Genomic DNA, 23,547 nt, shown 5'->3' with positions numbered 1-23,547 from the left:
CAGCTGTTTGGGAGACCTGCGTGGAGGCTGAGCCCCGGGACCACAAGACTCGGGAGCAAAAACAGCTTTATTCAGATCTGTGGTCAGTTACAAACTTGGTTTGTTTTTTGGTCACAGGCCCCAGAATGCCATTATTCTGAGTTCACATCAAAACACAAAGCTCAACATTTAGTTTGGAAACTTAAAAAAAACCCAAAACACCCAAAACAAAGGTTTGGTTTCAAATCGTCGTTGAGATGTTCTCTCTGGTGCGTCCCCTGTAAGATGAATGCATGTGCTTGAGACCCTGTGGGGATGACTTTCGACAGAGAACATGAAATTGTTGTGTAGTATGAACATTCACATGTCATCAAAAAGTTAGTGTCTTTGCACTCGATTTTACCGAAGGTACAAACAATGCCTTTGACCATCTTTGGTTGCAGCACCAGACGATGCCCAACTCCCACGGCCCAGCCACATCCCCTCTGCCCATGGGACAGGCGAGCCTGTCCCGGATGAGGCAGTGACGCTGGGCTGCCACCAAGCAACGTGCTTAATGGCTTGGGGGCCAGGAGGGAGCCGGAGGTGAAGCACTGTCCCACTGAGCATCTGTGCTCCTGGAGGATCTTTTCTTCTAGAAAGTGGAGCTGTAGGGCCCAGCCCCAGAATTGCTGGCAATGCGTGAAGAATGACCCTCACTTTGCCAAATGCGATGGCAAAATCTAGGTTTAGAGTTAGGAATCAGAGAACCATCCTCTAACTTTCTCAGGAACCTCTAGGGTTTTGGAATCTTCTCTGGAACCAGACACTGAGGGACCGTCCCGCTGTCGGCAGGGAGAGGAAAGGCACACCACCTTGCCAACCTTAAGGATGGCGAGGCCCCTCCTGGGCAGCACTGCCTCCCAGGCCTCACACAGCTAGACCCTGGGGCGTCAGGTTGGAGAAAGGCCTGGAGGCCCATTTCACTGCAGGGCCTGTGGCTGAGGGAAGCAGGGAGGACCGAGTGGCTGGGTCCGGCCCCGTCCTGTGACACTAACAGGCCCTTTGATGTCACTCCCTTCCTTGCCAAGTCTGGACCACACCCTTCCGGTTTCATCTCCTCTTACGCGTCGCATGGCTCCGTGGCTGCAGGAAAGTGGCCCCCTAGCTCGGAGGTGGCCTCTCAGGCTCGAGGGAGAGGCTGTGTGGCCCTCTTGCTGGCGGCCCTGCATCGGCACCCGGCCTGAGGTCAGAGATGGTGCAGCTTGCTGCGCTCGGTGAGCAGCGTCATGGCCACAGCGTAGAGGAGGTAGCCCAGCACGAGGAGCAGGGCGCAAGGGAGGGGCCCAATACAGAACAGGGAGGCCACGAAGAAGGCCAGAAGCAGCGAGAGCAGCGTCCGGTAGCTGCCCAGGAAGCGCAGGCTGAGCCGAGGGCCCCGGGGACGGCGGGCCGCACACCCTCGTGCCACCGGGCTCAGCAGGTGCCTGTCCGCCAGCCCAGGCTCCGTGAGGTGGTATCGACAAAAGCTGCCGAGGAAGTCGGCACGGGAACACAGGGCTGCCATCGGGCCTGCAAACTGGGCAGAGACAGAGGCACAGGGAGTGGGCGCGGGCAGGGCCGCACGCTGCCCCGGCCTCTCCCCGAGGGTGGCAGGACCAGAGGCGGGGGCGGCCCTCCCGCGTGCACTCACCCTGCGGTTGATGGCGGAGGACAGCCGGAAGAGCACGCGGACCAGGCTGGCGATCTCATAGCTCCGGATGGGCTGCAGCTCTGAGTCACCCTGGTACTCGATGTCAAACCTTCGCAGCCCATTGATGATCTAGAAGCAGCAAAGGAGGCGAGCCCCGGGTGAAACCTGGGCCGCGCGAGCAGCCCTGCCAACACACCTCTGCGACGCCTCCCAAGTGCGGTCTCCGCTGCCGGGCCTGCCGGGGCAACAGGGCTCGGAGGCTCGGCCAGCGGGAGCCACGGCCACGCCGCCAGGAGAGCGGAGCCCTCCGGGGTGTGGCCCTTACCTGGTACCGGCCCAGGGGCGTGAGGATGAGCCCGTCCTCCCCCACGACGCAGTCTGGGAGCTGCTTCTTCCCATTCTCATCTTGAGTTGTCCCCAAGGCAAGCGTGAGCTGGGTGAGCTGAGCCTCGCTGAGCTGTGAGGGAGGAAGCCCCGTGAGGAGGCAGTGCCGCTTCCTGCTACCTGCCTTCACTCTCGGGGTGAAGGGAGGAGACTGGCCCCCCTGGGCCTCTAACGGCGACAGCAAGGGGACCCAGACGTGACATTGTGGGCACGGGCTGTATCTCCCACGGGCTGGGCAGGGGATGAGGGCCGCGGGACCGAACGCCAGGAAGGGGACAGCTCCCCCGGCTCGTACTCGGAACATCTGGCACAGGTACTCCAGGGCCTTCTCCAGGTACTCGTCTGTCTTGCGGACACTGTCCTGCCCCATCTCGTCCAGGTCGTTGGCTGCGTAGGAGCCGTTCGTGTCCGTGGAGCAGAAGCCCAGCCACGACAGAAAGGGGCGGCCGGCCGTGCTCTCCCCGCACTGGTCAGAGATGGACTTGGCAGTCTGCTTGGCCTGCGTGATGAGCTGAGCCAGGCGCAAGACCTGCGGGGCATGGGGACAGGTCAGCCAGCTCGGGTGGTGCCACCGGACGCCACCCAGCCACCAACAGGCTGGCAGGCAGACCTGGGGGCCCCCAGCAGGCCAGGAGGAGGCCAGGGTCTTTGAAGACTAAGACGTGCATATTCTACATTTGTGTGTGTGTGTGTGTGTGTGTGTGTGTGTGTGTGTGTGTGTTTATTTCCTTTGGAGAGACACAGAGGCAGACTGTGAGCAGGGAAGGGGCAGAGAGAGAGGGAGACACAGAATCCAAAGCAGCCTCCGGGCTCCAGTTGTCAGCACAGAGCCCGATGTGGGGCTCGAACTCAGGAGCCCTGAGATCATGACCTGAATGAACCAAAGTCAGACACTTAACTCACTGAGCCACCAGGTGCCCCCAAGACGCCCATATTCTAAATGTGAAAACTTTCTAGCAAGTGCTGCCTTTATCATCAGAAAAAACGTAGCCCGCACTGAAAAAAGAAAAAAAGCCAAGGTACAGCAGCGTCCACCAACACCCAACCTTCCTCCTTCCGTACAACACGTGTGCTCTCCCTGGCCCTGCTGTTGCCACGGCTTCGGGACGGCCGTGCGGCCTGGGGGAGCCCCAACTCACCAGCGTCCGGACCTCGGGCCCAAACATTGGGGTGTACTTGCAGTCCTGGCCCTCCAGGCTGTAAACGTGGCTCTTCACCTTGAAGGAGGCGTCTGTGATGGCTGGGGGCCACGAGGACAGGAAGCTGCCGGTGAAAGTGGGAGCTGTGAAGAGTCGGTGCTGGCGGTGTGGGATGACGAGTTCTGGCTCCAGGAACAGCTGTTCCCCTGGAAAGCAGAACCCGACTCTGGCTTCAGCTTCCATGGCACCAAACAGCCAGCAGCCGCTGGCTGGCTTCCTGGGTGCCGCTGAGGCTTCCGAGGGATAGGGACCGAGTGGCACAGGGGCCCAACTCCTAATGTTCCTGGAGCCCCCACCAGTCTCAACAGGAAGGCCGACATGCACAAAAGAAAACCAGAGAAGCTAACACCCGACAAAGCCATCTAAGACACGACACGGGCCAAGACTGCTTTCTGATGCCACCAAGAGTCACCAGGGAGACACAGCTCTGAGCTCTGCTTCCCCCACCCAGCACCCCCGCAGCTCCTGCCCGGCACGCGTGCCACAGGGAAGGCAGGATGCCGCTAGGCTCCGACGTCCACCCCGCCACCGTGTACCAGGAGTCCCCGTGGCACCTCTGCCAGCCCACCCCGAGCCCATGAGGCACATGCAGGGTCCATGGGTCCCTCTCTAAGTGCTGCTTCCCTCTGGCTAAGGGCTTACCTTTCTGGATCATTTCAGCCAGGTTGGGCTGGGCAAAGACTTTGGCCACTCGGAATACCATGAGCGCGTTCTTGGGGCTGACCAGGTCGGTGCGGAGCGCGCGGCTCAGGAAGCCCACAAAAAGCTTGGTGTACATCAGCAGATTCTCCTGCACAAAGGGTGCCCTGGGGACCAGGCAGTGCATCAGGGCCCAGAACTCCCACTGGAGGCAGGACTACACCAGTCTATGCCCCCGCCTCACTAGCGCTCTCTTCCTTGGGTTCCAGGTTCTCCCCTGCCACGACCTCATCGTGGCTGAGGGACCAGGGGTGGGGGCGAGGGAGGAGGCACAAGGGAGGCAGGGAAGACCTAGGCCTCCTATAGACGGCACAATCCTCTGTAGGATGCGGCCCTTCCCGAGAGGGCCAAAGCCTCCGCAGCAGAGGCTGGCCTGGGCACCAGAAGGAGCACAAGGAAGGCAGTCGTGGAGAGGAGGCGCTGGCGGAGGCTGGGGGGTTGGCCGTGAGGGGGGGAGGGGAGGCGGTGGTGGCTGCTATGCAGAACGCTAGTAAAGACGGGTCGAGGGGTGCTTGGGGGCGAGTGCAAACATACATCTGAGGGGAGACAGTCAACGGCAAGGGGACAGCACAGAGGAGTCACCAGCTGTTTCTGTGGGAGATCAAGCCCAGGGCCCAGACAACAAAGCACAGTCAAGGAGGGAGGGGCCTGTGCCCCACCTGGAAGCAGGTCCCCCTAGGGAGGACAACGGGCCGGGGCTCACCATCTCTCCGACACACACCGGGCCTGGCAGTCGCTGCTCTGAGCCTGCTTCTCAGGTGCATACCTCCAGGGCTGTAGGTAGCTCAGCCACATCTCCAGGACCTGGTGGGACACGTGTGCCCTGAGGGCCTGGAGGCTGGCATTCTGCTGGGCTGTGGGGCTGGGGCTTTGGTCCAGATCCTTGGGTGGCCTGGAGCTCGGCTCCCGGCAGGCAGCTCAGGTGAGGAGGGGGTGATCCTAACCGTGGGGCTTCGGTTCTCCTGGAGGCGTTACCACGTTCTCTTCCCACCCGCCACTCCGAGAGGGAGCAGGAGGGAACTCCGCATCCCCTATGATGTTTCTTTTTTCATCTTTAATTAAAATGATTTTTTTAATCTGCAGATAGCTGACACACAACGTTACATTAGTTTTAACCCTTGTGCCAGCCCTTCGGAAGCGAGTGTGGAACGTGTGGAACACAGGAGTGCTTTCCCCAGCTGAGGGAGCCTGTGCGGCTCAGTGGGGCTGGGAACCCACCCAGCGTGGACCCACTGGGTTCCAGGTCAGGGCAGACAGCTTTTCTGTACCTGGGGGTTGGCTCTGAAAACTCAAATGAGCAGAACAATGTGACCCACCAATGTGACCCTCTGTGGCAATAGCTGATTCCTTCCTGCATCCGCCCCACGGGACCTCCCTCATCAAGCACAGAGGGCAAAGACAAAGAAAGCAAGATGGGGCTGACACTCACGGCTCTGAAGGACGCATCCAGGGGCCAGTGGCCAAAGCAGTGCTGCAGGAAAAGGTAGAGTTTCTGCTGGACAAACCTCGGGACGGCGGCCCTGCAGGGGAGGGGAGGTGAGGAGAGGGTCCCCTCATAGGTGAGCCAAGTGGCTCCCGGTTCCAAGGGCCAGCTCTGCCGGGGTGAACACTGGGCACCCCTGAAGGTAAGGCCTCCTATTTTGGGCCCCATTTTTCACAAAGAAACCAAAGTTCAGAGAGATTAGGGAATGTCCCAAGGACACACAGCACACAAGCGGTTGACCTAGTATGGCTCCTGTGACCACCTCTGCTTGGGTCACCACACACAAGTCACCTGCTCTGCTGGACCCAGTTGGCCTAGGAGTCAGGCCACCATCCTGGCCCTTTTGACAGAAGGACTGGCGGAGCAGAGAGGAAGAGGAGGGGGAGGGTGCAGCATAGAGCTCAGTCTCCCATGACAAATGAGCCACTTTGCAGTGAAGGCACTCCCAGCCCATCGGCTTTCCTGGGCATTCTGAGTGCGGTCAATGTAGATCTTCCACTCTGCCCACACTGGGGAGGGGACAAGACAGGGCAACAAGATGGGGCCTCTTTCTGGCCAGCCTGGCTCTTTCTACTGAAGACGGCAGGCCTGGAAGGAAAGGCCGTGGCAGCCAGGCAGCCCCCACCCGCCTGTGGAGCCAGAGGAGGGGTCGGGAAACAGACCCCGGAGGGGTCAAGGTGATTTCCCACCTGCCCCACCCTGCAGACGCCTCACAGGCCGACCCCATGCCCTAAGGATAGGTTACTGTGGGCAACGAGTATGTGCAGTAGGAGGCAGTGGCAGCCAGGGACACGGGAGCCCTGTGCATGCCCTGTACCCACCGTTTGAACTCCTCCAGGGGACTGGTGGCGTGAGAGTGGGTGGAGGGAGAGACCTGCTCAGGCTTCAGGCTGTTGGAAAAGGCGTGCAGATGCTTTAGCAGCAGGCGCACCACCAACACGTGCTCCTCCGTGGGTGTGAACGACTCCTGAGGTTGAGGGGGAGCTGTGTCAGGACCCAGACTGGTCCCAGGGTGGGGCCCCCAGGCCTGGCCATGTATGTCCCGCCCAGGACCACTTCTCCCCGACAGGATGTGTGGGCCACCCACAGGGCCCTCCCTGGGCCTGGCACGCAGCAGATAGGCCTCGCATGCCAGCTCTGAGACCTGCTAAGAGCACGCAAGACAGGGCGGGACGGCTTTGCTAAAGCAGACCTGAATGCTTCCCTGTGTGCTTCCAACCCCTTCTTTTACCCTCTGTGGTTGACTCGGGTCATTGCTGCCCGGCCAAGTCCTCAGGGGTCCCCCCCAACTCCTGGCCAGCCAGAGGAGGAGCAGGGGGCGAGGCAGGCCAGTATCCCACCCTGGATCCGGACTCAGGGTCTCCTGCCTGCCTCCCAGGTATATAAAGACAGCTCGCTGGGGCCCATGGCTTCCCTTTTCAGGGAGAAACACTCCCAAATTCCTTCTCCTGCTGTAACCCTCACCCTTCCATCCACTTCCTGTCCTGGACACAGCCAGCTGGGGGCTTGGCGCAGGGTGGCCCTTCCTCCATTGCTAACAGCCCTGCCGTCAGCACAAGACAAGAGCGCTTTCTATCTTGTCAGGTGAAATTCTCATTCACAAGATTCAGGTAGGATCTTTAAGACCCAGCCCCGAGAGGAAAGCCTGTCTGCTGGCTCTTCTGTGACGGAATACAGGATGGAGTCTCCAGAGTGGCAGAGGATGGCACCGGCAGGATACGCTGCCTCCGGCTCCCAGCTCTGGGGTGCCCAGACGCGCTCCTCTCCCCACACTCACCCCCCAGGCCTCTGGGACCTCCACAACCTCGATAGAGCTTTTGGCAGCCTAGTCCAAATCCTGAGCAATGTTGAGGCTGGCACAAGCCGTGCCTCCTGGCACAGCCCGGGCACCCAGTCACAGCCCCACCACTGCCCGCGGCACTGCCTTCTCCGCTCTCCTTGCCATGGATCTGTCTCCACAGGCCTAGGCAACACACCACACGACTCGATATGACTGCGGGGGAAGCTACGGGGCTTCAGGAGGAGATTTTCTTCTGCTTATCTGTAAGCTTAAGCGATGAACTTGCATCATTTGAACAACAAAAAAAACGTAAGATATTTTCACAGTAACGGAGGATCAGAGGGCACTGTTGCCAGGCTGTAACTCCCCCCAGGAGCCTCCCCCTTTCTCATTCCTGGCCCCTCGCCGACCCACCCACCATCTCCCTAGCGGAGGACAGAGCATTTGCACTGAACCGGGAAGCTCCTTGGGCTATCTTCCCTCTGGACAGAAGCCAAACCTTTCTTCTCACCCCCCCCCCCCCACCCTCGAGAGCCAAATCCCCACAGGAATCCAGCCACCGCTGCTGTAAGTGGGCCTCCTCCACCCGCATGGCCGTTAGGGACACTTTCCCAAAGCCAGTGGCATTTCTCACTGGGCCCAGCCCTTCTCAGCTCAGCAACCCTTCCCATGGTGGGTGGGGGGAGGGCTCTTACCCCTCCTGCTGTGCACATTTCTCCAGGGACGCTGCTCTTGGCCAAGTGAGCCCTTCCCCAACACATGCTGGAGTGGTACCATTTCTGTGCTAAACCCGCCCCTGCTGGCCCTTCTGGATCATTCTCTTCCCTCTTCCCTGTGGCTGCTGCTTCTGAGTGGGAACCCTGTGTGCACTCACCACCCCATCCCAGCAAACGTCATTTCTTACCGTGTGCTCAAATATCAGGTTAAATGTGGTGTGCTCCCACTGAGGGGGAACTGGACAGAACCCTGGCCTCGGGCATGGGATCTAGATGCATGCTTTCTGCCCAAACTTCCTGACATTCATCTCATGAATCCATGAACTACCAGACTCCATCTGCCCTCTAACAGCCTGTAGTCCTGCACTCCATCTACCGACCTCAAGACTTCAAATCCGTCCACACTGATCATCTCTGCCTAAAGCAGACCAGTCTCCGTGAGGCCCTCTCTGGCTCTCGCCTACCTCTGTGGGAGCACAAAAGTCCACAAGAGGCCAGGCCCCAGCTGTTGGTCAAGGACCAACAGCCTCTCCAGGCTAGGGGACGAAGCCCTCGTCCTCCCTGCCCCTTGGCCTCACACAGGCTTGGGATTGACAGACCATGCCACCATGAGCCTTGGGCTTCCCTGGGCTCAGTCAGTTCCTAGGTACCAGGCCCGCAAAGCCAGGTGAGTCAGGCCACTGCGAAGGCCACACTGTTTCCGCTCCCTCAACCCAGGGCCAAGCACAGAAGCCACCAACTCCCAAGAGCCTACCACATTCCAACTGGCTTGGGGCTTGGCCAGGCAGATCTGGTGGCCCCACACCCCAAACCCGGGCTAGTCTACCAAGCTGAGGGCTGAGCCAGGCTAAAGACGGATGCCTGCCACCATCCCCAACACACACTGGCCTCACTCTGCTTGGAATTGGCCTGAATCACCCCAGTTGGTCCCCGGCCGGACCCTCGCTTTACCACTGCACTGCCATGCGCTCCATGGCTCACACCACAGGGCAGGGGTGAAACAAAACAATATGAGAGCGGCCAGTACTTGGTAGGCGTGGAGGGCCTGGAGGCTGGGTTGGGCAGGGCTGTGGAGGGCGCTGGAGACACTGAGTCGGTAGTGCAGAACCTCCAGCTGAGAGACAACAAAACAGAGAAGCCAAGAACAGGCAGGGAGGGCAGAGGACAGGGCAGGGGACAGGAGGGGAGAGACCGGGGAGGGGACAGCAGGGAGAGAAAGACAAAAGTGAGCCCAGAAGTAAGGAGAGAAAACAAAAAACAAAAACAAAAACAAAAGCATGTCAGTGACAATCCAAACAGTCACAGCCCAGCAGCCTCAGACCAATGGGACACCACCCTCTCAGCCGCCCAGACGGAGCCCTTCCTGGTGGGCAGACTAGAGCCAGGCCCAAGGGGTGCTCTTCCACCTGCCAGGCAGAGGGACAGACAGACCCTCAAGGTCACTTGGGCAGCCTCCTTCATGTCTCTGGGGCCTGAAGTTCTCTCCAGCTCCCTGAGGTCAGCCTGACTCACTTTCCTTCCAGAGGGTCCTGCCCTCCCCCAACCCTGAATGCTCCGTGTGCAGTGTGTGCACACTGGAGCCCACCAGGATCCCAGGAGTCTTGCTGGGACACACTGATGGCCACCGAGGCCCTGAAGGCCCTGAGGCTCAGAAGAGAAATTTTTGAGGAGCTAGTTCCAGATGGAGACCTCTTTGTTCAAGAAAGAAAAAATTGTAACTTATTGGACTTCTCTGTGTTGTCCCAAGAAGAAATTTACCAAACTGATATATGATGAGATCAGTTCCTAGGTGTCAAAGATCCAATCAGCGACCCCTCCTGAATGGGGCTGATTCCCAGGGTGGCACAGAGGCAAGCAAGGTTTAGCTCACCAGGCCTGACACCTTCCACGTCCCACATTCCCGAAATCGTTAAAGGTAACGTGAACACTCATGGGTTCGAATCCTGGGAGACCCACCTCTCGTACCTCACCAGGACTCCCCGACTCCAGACACACAGAGCCCTCCGTCAGTCCCGACGGGCCCCAGGAATCTGGTCATGGCCACACACACCCAGAGGCAGCTGGAACCCTGAGGCTGGGACAGCCTGGGCCATGGGGGATGACAGCAGAGCTGGCTTAAGCTGTCCACCCCCACCCCACCTCTGCCCTGCCCCGCTGCAGCGACAAGGCCTGCTAAAGCAGTCCCCTTTAGCCAAGCACAACCCAGAGCCGGCCCTGGCACACATCCTGCCCTGGGAGGACCATGCCTCCCACCGCGTACCATGCTTCACACGGGAGAGGTCAGAACGCATGTGCCAGACCTTGAGGAGACAGGCACAGCCACAGACGCGCAGAGCAGGGGCAGGAAGCAGCACAGCAAGGAGGTGTCTGCCCTTCATGGCCTTCCTCTGGGCCAGACCCGGGCTCAGCGACAGCTCTCAGTGAGGAATCAGGGAGCACACGGTTCCCCTGTTGGGGGTCTGCCCAGCCTGCAGGAACACAGTGCAGGCCCCACAGTGTCCTGCAGGAATATGCGGTCTTTACCGATCATCTGACTCTCCTGAAGCCCTCCCTGCCCAGTAAGCTGAGGCAGAGCAGAGGCCCGGGCTGTAAGGAGCGAGCATACACTCTGGACCCAGGCTAGGCATGGAAGCACCATGGGACCTCTCAGAGCTGCGTTTCCTGCATCTTTCACATCAGGAAAACTGACCCCAAGGCTAGGATTTCCAAACGGCACAGCACAGGCCTGGGCAAATGGTAAGGAGCCTCAGGTGAAGCAGACCTCCATGGCTGTCCTTCTCCCCTTCCCACATACCAGGTTTTCTTAGATTTTGCTTTCAGCCTCAATGGGAGGCAAAGACAAATAGGAAACAAAACAAAACAAAACAAAACAAAACACCTCAATGGGTACCTGGTGGGGGCTTCCCAGTCGCCCCCTGACTACCAGTCATTCTGAGCAGCTCTCCCCCGCCCTGTGATCTGGCCAAGAGGAAGCAAACGTGAGGAAGAAGGGGAAGGCTCCCCTGCTCCGGCAGGGATGGCCCACCCTCCTCCCTCGTATAGGGCTCGGGATCCTCACAGGAGACAACCTAGAGGACCTCTGTGACTGGCAGATCTGCTAAAAATGACAGTGAATGTGCTCCCACTGGCTCAGAAGACAGAACGAGCAGATGGGAAGGCAATGCAGCAAAGCAGCCCCTGCCTCTGCAAAAGCCACATGCACAGGGGCTGAGTGAGCCCCCAGGGCCCTAGGGGGAAGCCTGGCCCCTGACCCCCGTGCACCAGCCAGGAACATGCAGCCAGTCCACTGTGGAAGCAGCAATGGCAGTGCAAGCACTTAGTAACGCGAGAGGCCCAAGACAGAGTTCTGGCTTTCCCTCTGTTCCCTGTGATGTCAAGGAGAGATTTGGGTCACTCTGCACTTTAAGAGAGCAGTGGTTGGGGGCTGCTCCCCAAATGGGTACTCAGAAGGGCAGCAGGGAAGCAGAACTGGTTGCCAACACTTTGCAGAACCACCACCACTTGCTGGAATCACAGAGGGAAGGTCACAGGCCACTCTCGTGAATTTTAGCCTATAGAGTGTTAATTCGTAAGGAATCTCTCAAGAATTCTGTCTGGCGTTGACAAAAGCAAAGTCTGAGGAGCAAACACAGAAGTGCACAGAAGCCACAGATCACACAGTTGGTTACAGGCCCCAGTTCACACGTTTCAGGCTGTTTCATGGAGCGTGAACCTAGGCGCCCACCCTGCCTAGTAAGAGGCGAACAGAGCTGTTGTACTCTGACGAGTCCAGTAGGCTGCCGGCCCTGGGAACGTCCCAGGGACACAGCTGCCTCCACGCCTCTGCAAATGAGCATGCTGCCCTGTGAGGGAAGAGAAGGGAAGAAGAGGAGGAGACAGGCCAGGCTGCATGCAGGGAGGCATCAGCTCCCACCCACTGCAGAAAGGGCTGCCTGCCAATGCTCTGGAGGAGGTGGAAGGCAGTATGGGCACCAAGGTGAGCGAAGTCGGCCGGGTGCCACCTCAGCAGGAAAGCAGGACACGCTGTGACAGCAGAGGGAACAGGCCCGGATGTGACTCCCAGAGGCATCCGCAGCTCTCCTGGCCCCAGAGCACGAGCACCACAACCTCAGCCATTCCGGCTGCCAGGGAGGGGGCTCTGGAAGTAGCATGGGGAGGACCCCAGAGAGGACAGGCCTCCAGCCCGCAGGGTGCAAGCCCACCACAGAATGAAACCCACCTGCCGTCCGGCATCAGAGTAAGGGGTGATGGTGAGTTTCTGCTTCCCACCATCCAGCCCTTGACAACGAGCTGAGATCAAGGACAAGAAGCAGCAGGTGGACCAGGCACACCACGGCCAGAGCAGAGGGGATGAAAAAGTGTGGAACCTACCTTGGCGTGAGGGGACTGCATTTTTTGGTACATCTCCAAGGAATAATGATGAAGCCACATTTCAACAAAAACCTGCAAGAGAGCACTGGATGGTCAAATGGTTTCCATCTAAGGTATCACAGCCATTCCAAGGGCAGTTCTTTTCAACCAACGGTGTTGGGAAAACTGGATATCTACACGCAAAAGAATAAAGCTGGACCTTTACTTCACACCACGAATAATAAATAACTCAGAACGGATGAAAGGCATACATGTAAGAGCTAAGACTTAAAACTCTTAGCAAAAACTGTGGGCAGAAAGCTTCAGGACACTGGACTGGGCTATGATTTCTAGCTCTAAAAGCACAGGCAACAAAAGAAACCAGACAAATTGGACTTCATGAAAATTCAAAAAATATTTTGCACGTCAGAAGACATTATCCACAGAAAAAGGTCACCCACAGGATGGGGGAAAGTATTTCCAAATCGTGTATGTGATAAACAATGGATACCCGGAATATAAAGACAACTCCTAAAACTCAACCACAAAAAAATAAAGCCACTCAATTAAAAAATGGGCAAAGGACTTGAATAGACATTTCGCCAAAGACGTACCAATGGCCGATAAGGACATGAATAGATACTCAAATCATCAACCATGAGGGAGGTGCAAATCAAAACCACAGGGAGACACCACCTCACATCCATGAGGATGGCTATACTAAAAGACAGAAAATGATGCGCCTTGGTAAGGTCGTGCACCGCTGACAGGAATATAAAATGGTACAGCCACTGTGGAAAATGGTATGGCGGCTCCTTAAAGTATTAAATAGAACTATCATATGACCCAGCAATTCCCCTTCAGGATATATACCCCAAAGAACCGAAATCAGAGTCTCCAAGAGATATTTGTACATCCATGTAGAAACAGCTATTCACCATAGCTAAAATGTGCTAACAACCCAAGTGGCCATCCATAGATGAACAGAAACACAAAAAGGGGAATATCCACATGACAGAACATTATTGAACTTTGGGGCACCTGTGTGGCTCAGTTGGTTAAGCATTGGACTCTTGATTTCGGCTCAGGTCATGATCTCACGAATCATGAGATCAAGCCCTGTGTCAGGCTCTGCGCTGAGAACGGGGCCTGCTTAAGATTCTCTCTTGCGCCCCCTCTGCCCCTTTCCCCTGCTCGTGTGCATGCGCTCTCTCCCTAAAATAAAACAAACAAACAAAACCAAACAACAACAACAAAAACGCTACTGGGGCAGGGGTTTAATATCCAAATGATGGTGATCACAGGAAACATCTCCAGCAACGTGGGAACAGGTTGAAAATGTCGAAGGCGGGGAAAGCTTTTACACGGATCCAATGGAAACTGAGCAGCGCTCATATTACCATGAGAAAGACAAAAGTCTTTGGAAAGGGGACGCTGGGATGAAAAATACTGCCAATGACATACAGGTTAGACACATGGGCACGTTTCTTCTAGTCTGATTTCCCACACGCCACAGCAGGAGAACACCAACAATTCAGAACCACTTTCAGGCTGAGGACAGTCTTTAGGCCTCTGCCCCTGGGGGTGGAAGGTGGCCAGGCAGTTTATTTTGAAACAGAAGATGAGAAGAGCCTCCTCGCGCTCACCTGAAGCAGAGTTTCTGACCTCCAGATCTCATGGGAGGCAGGGTCTGCATTCACAGATGTCTGATGAGAGATGTGTCGCTTTAGGAGGCTGGTGTGGTGGAGGCCATAAGAAGCGAAGGGCATGGTTGGTGTTCTGAGGGAGACACAGGAAAAGGCCTTCGTTAGGGGATCCTGCTGGCACAACCGGGGGCAATCTCAACATCAACATCACTGGCAACAGTAACCATTACCACTTGTTGAATCATAGAACGACCCCCAAATCCATACAAATCCATATCGATACACACAATCAACAGACAGGAAGAAAAGTCTTTCCTACCACAGAATGCCCACTGATAACTATAGGATGAAACCAGACAGCTATCATCTGGCAACCAACCAATTAATAACTGATTTGGCTGACGATCGTCAAGGGACACGAACACCACTGATAATTACAGAGTCTCAGTAGATCTTCCCAACAAATCCCTTTTGCTAATTAATTTAGGCACAAAGGACCCATTTAATTTTATGGTAGGAAAACCTGGCCAACACGCCCTTGGCCCAGCGATCAAGACAATGTTGCAAGCACACAGACTCCACGGGCTGCTGGGTCTAATCACTAGGAAATACCAGAGAACTTAAGATAAGGGCATTCTGCACACCTCCAGGCTGCACGCTTCAAAGGTGTTGAGGTCAGGAAACAGGGAAAGACTGAGAGAGTGTTCCAGACTGGAGGGGGACCAGAGCCAACCACACACAGAGAGTGACCCTCCCCCAGATCCCAGCCAGGTAGCAAACATTAGTGGGGTAGACAGTGCAGCCCGAATGGGGTTTGAGAATTAGATGGCAGCCGGGTAGCAATATTAATTCCCTGACTTGGATAGAAGTGCAGGAGGCTGTGTAGGAGAATGCACTGGCTCTTAGGAAATACACTCCAAGACATTAAGAGGGAACAGGCATTGTATTTATAACTTACTCAAATGGCTCAGAAAAAACACATACAGATAAAGAATGAAATGATTCAGAAACGTAGGTGAAGGACTTAAAAGTTTTTTGTTATTGTGGCAAGTTTTCTGTAAGTCTGAAATTCTATGTTAAAACAAGCCAACAAAATCGGGCCCAGAGAACAGCTGGGCAGCTGAAACCTGCCTCTGAGAGGGTGTGAACCTGGCCAGCCCTGGTCCTTCTTGGCCGCAGCATTACTGATGCCGGGGCAGCCTCTCCCCACCTCCGTGCCCCCACCTCCTCTTTTCAATCCCCCCTCCTTGGGCACATCTGTGCACACATGTGAGTTCTGGGTCACAGCACGGCACATGTCAGCAGATGTGGGGTGGGCCTGAACCTGCCTCCCAGGGAAGAAGGTACACCAGCAAGACTGAGGAGGGTGAGGAGCACAGCTGGCAGCTCCCAGGTCAGGAGCGTCTCCTGGGGAGAGGCGGCCAATGAGCCACTGGCTAAATGCACCCCGCCAAGGCCTCAGTTCACCCTCGAGTTGAGGCTGGCTCTACACTCCCGTCCTGCACGGTCTAGCCACAGCCCAGCCTTGGACTGGCACGAAAGGCTTTTTGCCCCAGGGCCTCTGGCTCAGGCCAAGACCTGGTCCTGCAGCTTACACACATTCTTCCTGTTCTTATTCCTCCACACGTCAGCCCTGCTGTGGCCTGCCCACAGCCCCTTTCTCTCCAGCACCACCTGCCTAGTGCCATCAATCGGCCCTGGCAACACACCGCTTCGGTGTGGGGCTTGGATGCACATGTGGGGAGGGCTGCTGTGGGCAGAACACAGCCCACTCCCAGACCAAAGCCAGCCCTCGTCCTTGTGGCCACAGGACCTAATCACTGAAAACCCACACAGATGTCCTCCTTTACCCTCCTCTCCAGTCTGGGCTAGGGTAGCTGGGGTTGAGATCTCAGGCATAAGAAAAGTTGGGACACCATGAACAAAGAGTGGCACTACTGTCCCTATGAGCAATGCCTGCTGACCAGACCACCCCCTCATGGAAGAACCAGGCCTTAAAGGCTAGCCACAGGGCTGGGCCACCCCAGGCCAAGGGCCAGGGCAACCAGAGAGCCTTACCTGGGAGCGGGTGAGGGGTTGGGCCCCCCAGGACTGGAGGAGAGTGCGGGGAGCACACTGCCTTCTGTGGGCAGGAACCATGACAGGTATCTGTCCACGAGAATGAAATAGGCACAGTCTGAAGTTCGTATGTGGAGAGTCCCAGGGAGTGGCTGGAAAAGCAAATCTGCATTGGTGTGTAGCTCTGGGTGCCACCCTGGCTGCTAACCCCAGCAACCGCAGGGCTCAAATCACTGCACATGAGCCCTGGGACATGGGCCATATCCCAAGGGCCCGAACGCAAGCACCGTGGGCAGTGCCAGGAGCAAAGTTCCCACCACAGGGGGCTAGACCCCACAGTCCTTTTCGGCACATGGGAAGATGATGTACAGCAAACTTCCTGGGCACCTCTGCCCTGCGCCCATGCCCAGTAAGCACTTCCTGTGGGAAGCCTTCCCGACTACCACTCGAGGCACCCAGGTCACCCCACATGACCTGTCAAATCCGCCCACCAGCCTGTCATCCTCACTAAGTGAGAATGGCCTGAAGGGCGAAGGCTGGAGGAGGATGCAAAGGAGGAGCTGGAGAAATGAGGTGGAGAGGGAAGAGAAAGAAAGTCCTAGGCCACAGCCCCCACCCTTCATGGGGGCTTTGGTAAAGAGCTGCTTAGGGGCATCCCTTTCGTACCTTTTGAGTGATGAGGCTCAAAGCAAAGAAGAACATGTAGTACTCGAACGGATCTGATGGCAGTGTCAGGGGGCAAACAGGCAGGGGTTGTTGGACCACCCTCAGCATTACGTCTTGGCCACCCATGGCCTCCCCACCCCTGGGGGACTGACAAAGGATACTGAGGGCCAGGTTCAGGCCGAGGCCCCCCGTCGGGGGGAACTGGACCTTGTTGTGGTACAGGGGGCTGTCGGGGAGCACGCGCTCCTGGATGGATGCCTTCACGGGGCCCTGCGGAGAGAGCGTGTTGGGCTTGTGGACAGGCTCTGGCAGGGCGCCCCATGCAGTGCAGCCTTTGGGAGGGGTGCGGTGGAGGCCACAGGCACTCAGACCCTGCCTGGGGGAGTGGTGCCGTCCTCTGGGTAGCACCAGAGCAAGAGGGCCTCCACTCAGAATTGTTCACGCCATCCTCAGGAACACCCGCAAACAGCAAGGGCAGCAGCTGTTTGAGTTTCTGAGCCTTGTCAAGCACTTGACGTTCCCCGTCTTCTTTGCTCCTCAAACCCCCTGAACAAGCCATCCCTTAATTCTGCCCCCTGGACCGGAGACTCAGAAAAACAGCAACTGGTCACAAGGCCCTGCCTGCCACTCAGCCAGGTACAAACCAGGAGTGTGGCGCCTTCCCCATGGGCAGAGTTTGGAATGATCTTTAAAAAAAGTAACCACTGAAGTTCTATGTGCCACGCCCCCTGGGCCCTGAGCAGACACCATGGTGCCGTGCCCACTGACGCAGCCCCTCAAGCCCTGCCCGCCTCCCCCACGGCCGCAGCCGCTGTGCAGGGTGCTCTGCCCGAGCACGGCTCTCACCCCACGGCTTACTTACAGGCAGGTAGGAAACCGGAAAGTCAAACTTATAGTCTTCGGCCTGGAGCTTATAAACCAACTTCATCATTGGGCCACTGGAGATGAAATTAAAACAACAAAAACAGGGCAATGAACTGCAAACCATCTTGCTTTGACGGTTTCTGAGTTTTGAGAAATTCAGTGCTTCAAGAATGGGACCACCATGAGAAAACACCCGGCCCCTCTCAGGTGACAAACCTACCTACCCGGGGTCTAGAAACTCCATTGCAATGCTGTACTCCACAGGGCTCACTCGCCCCTGTAAGCAGCGGAGGTTCCAGCCAACGAGGACACCGTCCAGGCTGCCGAAAATGCTCTCTACCAGCCACGGGAAGATGGCGTGCAGCTCCTGAAATGGGTGTGCAGGGGAGGCTGCGGGCAGGCTTGCTGAGGACCGGTGCCCACTGCCGGGCTCCATGCCACGTGAGCCTCCCACCCAGACCAGCCCCGTGCCACAAACTGCCACCTTGTTCATGGAGCGTGAACACATGAACTGGAAATTTCTGGAGTGACTGACCACCCCTGATGACATTCCTGTGATCATCGGTGAGAATCCCTGTCCAGGTCAGCTGCCTGGGCTTACGCTACTATTTGATAATTCTGGGTGTGATTTAAATGTATCTTTTCAGTATTTTCATCAGGGTTTCTCAACCTTTTTGAGCTGGATGCTTCCTTGTTGGGGCGGGGTTTGTCCTGTGCATTTGGGGATACTTATTAGCACACTTGGTCCCTACCCACTTGATGCCAGTAGCACCCTCCCCTGTGTGACAATCAAAAATGTCTCCAGACGGTGCTAAGAATCCCATGCAGGACAGAAGCACCTGTGGCTGAGAACCCCTGGCCTACATGCTGACATGTTTAAATGTGTCCATAAATGCGACACTTACGATACTGGGTCAAGCCTCTGTCCAGGGCAATGCTCAGAGGCAGGAATCAGGGGCTTATATAAGAACATTTTTCAGGGGTGCCTGGTGGCTCAGTCGGTTAGGCATCTGGCTCTTGATTTCCACTCAGGTCATGATCTCACAGTTCACAGGATCAAGCCCTGCACAGGGCTCTGCCTGGACAGCACAGAGTCTGCTTGGGATATTCTTTCTGTCTCTCTGTCTCTCTCTCTCTCTCAAAATAAATAAATAAACTTAAAAAAAAAAAGTTTTTCAACGAGTAGGAGACATGCCCCAAGGAGATGCTAGCAGAGCTGTACCTTTGCTGGAAAATCCTCAATGACTTTAGCCAAGTCTTGGCACCGCTGTGCAAAAGGCTTATTTACAGAGTCAGCTTTCAGGCTAGCCTAGAAGATAGAACAAACCAAAAAGATCATGAGCATATTCACTTGGTGGCTTTTGCAGTTATCCTGGCTCGAATCAAAACAGAAATCCAAATGATAGGTAGGAGTCAGACATACCACCGGCCTGGTTCCCCGGCACCTCATGCCTGTGTCAGTGGCCTAAAGGACACGACTAGGAGACGCCTTGGCTCTCTACATCGCCAACTCTCAGGCTTCTTCCCTGCACCCTCTGTCAGGCATCCCCACTTATAGCAGAGAACTGCACATTTGCATGACCAAAGTGACTTCCACACAATCCATAAGCAGGGGGTCAGCTCCAGGGTCAGTCCCACAACCAGAAGAGGATGCTTATGCATAGGACACCCCTCAGAGACCACAGGGTACTCACTGAGTGTATACACGTGAACTGGAAATTTCCCATGTGATGACCCTCTGTGATGACCCCACTGTGATCATCAGTGAGGATGCCCAGCAAAATGAGAGTGACAGAAGGCCTCTTAACCAAGCTACCCTTTATTCAGTAGGTAACAAACCAACTAAACTCACTACCTTAAGAAACAAGGCAGGCAGGTGAGAAATGATAGCTTTAACCAAATGTTGACACTAATCATGAAGGTGATGGACAGGCTAGGAAACTCAGGACAAGAATGAAGGAAATCTACCCAAGGTCATGGGGTATGGATTCAGATCAGGAGAAAATATCAGAATGTGAACCAAGAGGGCTTTGCCCAAGGATACCTAAGGCCTTAGCCACCTCTAAATGAGGGTGGTGTCTCAGTCAGAGGTGGAAACCTGGGCTGTTGCAGCCACGCAGGGTGGGTAGGTTAGCAGCATGCCTGGTCTCTACCCAATCGATGCCAGAGGCACTGCATCTGTTGGCTCTAGAGGGTGCACCATGGAAGGATGTCCTTCTGAATAAATGTTTACGAGAAGTATCTTCTGGGACCTGAAATTAGGAATCCTCACCACTGATATCTGCCTCACACCTAACTTCTTGGTGTCATGTTTAATACTTAGAGTACAGTCCTGGTTGCCCCCAGCACAGCAGGGTCCCTGTCCCTCCATTATCCAGGGATGACAGTACGATTATTAGAATATCCCAGAAGTGTGTAAAGGTTTATAAGACATGAAAATTCTGATGTATATCCTTTCCCGTGCTCCTCCCCAGACCTCAGGAAGCAGTAAAAATGGCATGTGAATCAGCTTATCTTGTAGGTAAGAAGCTCCTCTTGTAGATAAGAAAAACAGGGCTCAGAGGTTGAGTAAACCCAAGGTCCTACACCATTAGGGGGCAGAGCCAAGTCTAAGGGTTCTAATCCCAAGTCCAACGTTCTTTTCCTCACATGCCCCTCAGAAAACCACCAGTGCAAAGTTCAAGTCAGTGGATAGGACTCTCAAGTCCCTCAGCTGTAGAACCATCATCTCACTGACCCTCACGTGGGCAACTGACACTTACCAGGAGGAAGCTGGGCTGCTGCAGGTGAGGGAACGCCATAGCAGCCTCCTGGGGAACGTTGAAAACGGCCACCTGAGGAAACCACTGTGAAAAAACCAAGGCGAAATCTCAACATCTGCCACACGACACTATACTACAGCACAGCCTGTGCTGCCAAGTTTCACGTTTTACAAAAACGCTGTTCTGATGCAGTACGTGGTGGCCAGCTTCAGAGCCAGGTTCGCAGTGGCGAATCTGTAAAGCTTGTACAGCACTTGCTGTGTGGCACGCCTGGTTCTAAGGACCCTCCACGCGTTTCCTCATTTAATACTCAGTGGTAGGCAGAATTTTAAAGATAGCCCTCCAAGAATCAACCAAATGCTCATGCAGGTCCTGTGAAGGAATTCTGCAGATACAATTGAAGTCTCAAGTGGGCGGACCCTAAGCAGTTCCCATTGCCAGCCAATAAGGAAATGGGGACCTTAGTTCTGCAGCCCGAAGGAAGTGGATTCTGCCAGCAACTTGAAGAAGCTTGGAAAGATTTTTCCTGAGAGCCTCTAGGTAACAGCAAAGCCAACCAACACCTTGATTTCAGTCTTGTGATACCCTAAGCACAGAATCCAGCCAAGCCCTCCTGGACTTGACTATAGAACTGTGAGATAATAAACGGACGCAGTCTTAAGCTGCTAAGTTTGTTAAGCAAGAACAGACTATACTTCCTCACAACAATCTGCTGGGCCAATACAGATAAAGAACTAGCAGCAGAGAGGAGGTAACTCACTTGCCCTCACTCAGCAGAGCCAAGACTCTAATATACTCATCTCCTAACACATCTCCCACAGAGACAGGTGGGTGAATCTCCCGAATGTCACCTGTGCTCTATGAGAATGAATGGAGGGGATGAGCAAGCTGGAGGAAGCTTTCAAACAAGCCATCAGAAAATCAGGAGCGACTCTTTAGATTCCCTTCTCTCTGACCACCCAGGTCAGAAACTGAAAATATCCAGACTTGAACAGGAAGGGAGCCTGCCGAGTCCCACTGATGATGGCTTTCCTGGCACAGCTGTGCCCACAGCAAGAGTAAAGGTGCTGAGGTGGCAAATGAAAGTGTATGTGGATGGAGAAAGACTAGATGCAAGGAGGCTGTGAGGCAGTGGAGTTGAAGGGAGATGTGCATCTCTGCTTCTTGGCAATATAAGCATCTTCCAGGTTTTCTTCAATTCTTGATATTAGCTATCAAATTCAGGTGTCTTTTTTAAATGGTTATTTATTTAGAGAGAGCACATGAGCAGAGGAGGGGCAGAGAGAGAGAGAGAGAGAGAGAGAGAGAATCCCAAGCAAGCTCTGCACTTGAACCCATGAACAGCAAGACCGTGACCAGAGCCAAAACCACGAGTGATCAATCAATCAAGCCCAACCGAGCCATCCAGGCACCCGCTATCAAATTCAGTTTCAAGGAAAATGTAAACACTTTGCTCCTGAACCAAGTGGCCAGGAGAACACTGATTAAGATGACCAAAGCAGAAGGATCAAAGCAGCATAAAATCTTGGCCTGTTTGCAAAGGGCAGAGCTTTAGAGATGATGGGGTGGAAGCACCTCCTTCTTAGACGAAGCCTGCATAGGCAGCAGCTTAAGAACTGAGGCCCAGAGGCACCAAAACAAGGAGTATTTCCAAGAGAGGGCAGTGTCTCGTCTGCCCTGTTCTCTAACGCTGCCACAGCCTGGCTGATCCATCACACCCTTGTCCGCTGTGTACCAAGTGTTCCCTTCATCCGCCACTTTACACCCACTTTCTTCAATGGCTGCTTCGGATCCTGTTGGAGTTTCTTCTCAGAGAGGCATCGCCAGTCATTCCAAGCGAATCACACTACTGCCAAGGCCTCCCTTTGGTTGCGCTCTGAGAAGCAGAGTATGTTCCCAGAGTATGCTCACAAGTATCCTGTTAAGTGAGCATGGGAGCTCCATATTACAGAAGACGAAACTGAGGCTCACAAAGGTCGGTCCACACAGGGAGGAAGAGTCAGGCGAGAATCCACACCCGGCTCTTCCTCCCACACAGCCTGTGGAGCCCAAGGCTCAACTTTCACTTGAACCTCTCCTTCCGCCAACCCGTCAACGAACGTTAACCAAGCACCCACCAGGACCGGGTGTGCGAGGCGCGCGAGAAGGTGGCACGAGTGCGCAGCCCAGGAAGACGGCATGAGCGCACAGCCGAGCCCTTGGCTTCCCAGCCTGCCCGCCCGGCCGGGGGCAGAGCTACCGGCGCCGGGCCTAAGGCCTGCGGCTCGCGTAGAAACGGAAATGACTTAGGCGGAGGTCCGGAAGGGGGGGGGGCGGAACGCGGGGGCCGTCCCGCACGCGGCCCCAACCACTCACCTGTGGGACCCATAAAGTCGCCCGCCTAAGGGACGGAGACCGCCATTCGGCTACCCGGCGCCGAAATGTCGTCATCAAGCTGCGCTTGGCGTCACGCCTCCCCTGGCCTGGCGGGAAACGCACCGCTACCTCTGCGAGCAGTTACCTCAAAGGGCGCGTGCGCAGAGTGAAGGCCGGCGGGGTTTATGGGTTACACCTCCGGATGCGCGTGTGCAGCGGGGGCAGCTGTGTCCCTTAGCCCAGAGTTCCGTGTGCCCTGGAAGGAGCGCGCGTGCGCCTGCTAAAGAGAAGCCGTTTATTAAGGTCCTGGAAGCGCGCCCTCTAATGGGGAACTGGAGCGGAAAAATCATACACTGTGCATTGACTGACCTTCTTACGATAGACGTTTATTGAGCGCCTTCAATATGCCAGGCACTGCCCTGGGTGCTGCTGCCCAAGCGAGAACGACCAATGCGGCCCGACCCTGATGGCCCAGAAACGGGTTTCTGAGGTCCGCCACGGCATCCCCTACGCCTAACACGTCTCCCTGTTGTGGGATCATTGAGTGCGACCCTCAAAAAAGAATTCTTGAGGTGATCCGTGCAACTTAGTAAGTTCATTTAGGTAGCACGATACAGGACTTGTGGGCCGAAAGAGCTGCATTTTTGCTGTATGAAGCTAGTGGTTATATGCTTAGTGTTCAGGGGGGAGAGGACGTGCAGGGAGTATAGATCATAAATGTCTTCTTGCAATTTCTACTCCTAAAACTACTGTCACAAGATTTCTCTGGTGCTTATCATTCAGTTCGGTATTAACTATCGATGAGACATACAGGCAGTCATGAGACCCTTTAAGAATGTAGCAACCAGTACTTATTTGATCCTTATCAAAACTATGCAGGCTATCAGCTTTCTGGGCTAAAGATGAACATTTTTCTGCTTTTATCCCTCATCAT

The 23,547-nt window shown here is 55.4% G+C and overlaps 1 protein-coding gene across 8 annotated transcripts; it reads right to left on the bottom strand.

Moving 5' to 3' along the window:
- Positions 1-49: 49 nt before the first annotated feature.
- LOC102964655 (sphingomyelin phosphodiesterase 4) lies at positions 50-22,783 on the bottom strand. 8 transcript variants are annotated; one of them, XM_007091587.3, is made up of 20 exons: positions 22,614-22,783; positions 20,259-20,342; positions 18,719-18,805; positions 17,721-17,863; positions 17,495-17,570; positions 16,794-16,902; positions 16,633-16,685; positions 15,967-16,118; positions 13,909-14,041; positions 12,284-12,355; positions 8,940-9,026; positions 6,238-6,383; positions 5,363-5,453; positions 4,637-4,737; positions 3,877-4,040; positions 3,175-3,380; positions 2,331-2,564; positions 1,977-2,108; positions 1,652-1,780; positions 50-1,537 (listed from the first exon to the last, which is right to left on the bottom strand). In XM_007091587.3, the coding sequence occupies exons 1-20, from the start codon at positions 22,686-22,688 to the stop codon at positions 1,208-1,210; spliced, it is 2,604 nt and encodes an 867-aa protein (XP_007091649.1). In that variant the 5' UTR covers positions 22,689-22,783; the 3' UTR covers positions 50-1,207. The 8 variants fall into 8 exon arrangements, with proteins under 8 accessions (XP_007091649.1, XP_007091650.1, XP_007091652.1 ...); XM_007091588.3 differs by lacking the exon at positions 22,614-22,783 and adding an exon at positions 22,376-22,528; XM_007091590.3 differs by lacking the exon at positions 22,614-22,783 and adding an exon at positions 22,028-22,352.
- Positions 22,784-23,547: the final 764 nt, after the last annotated feature.

Source organism: Panthera tigris, chromosome D3 (genome assembly GCF_018350195.1).
Source record: "Panthera tigris isolate Pti1 chromosome D3, P.tigris_Pti1_mat1.1, whole genome shotgun sequence".
Classification (NCBI taxonomy): Eukaryota; Metazoa; Chordata; class Mammalia; order Carnivora; family Felidae; genus Panthera; species Panthera tigris.
The sequence above is the reverse complement of the archived record's forward strand: the minus strand, read 5'-3'. Positions and strand labels throughout refer to the sequence as shown.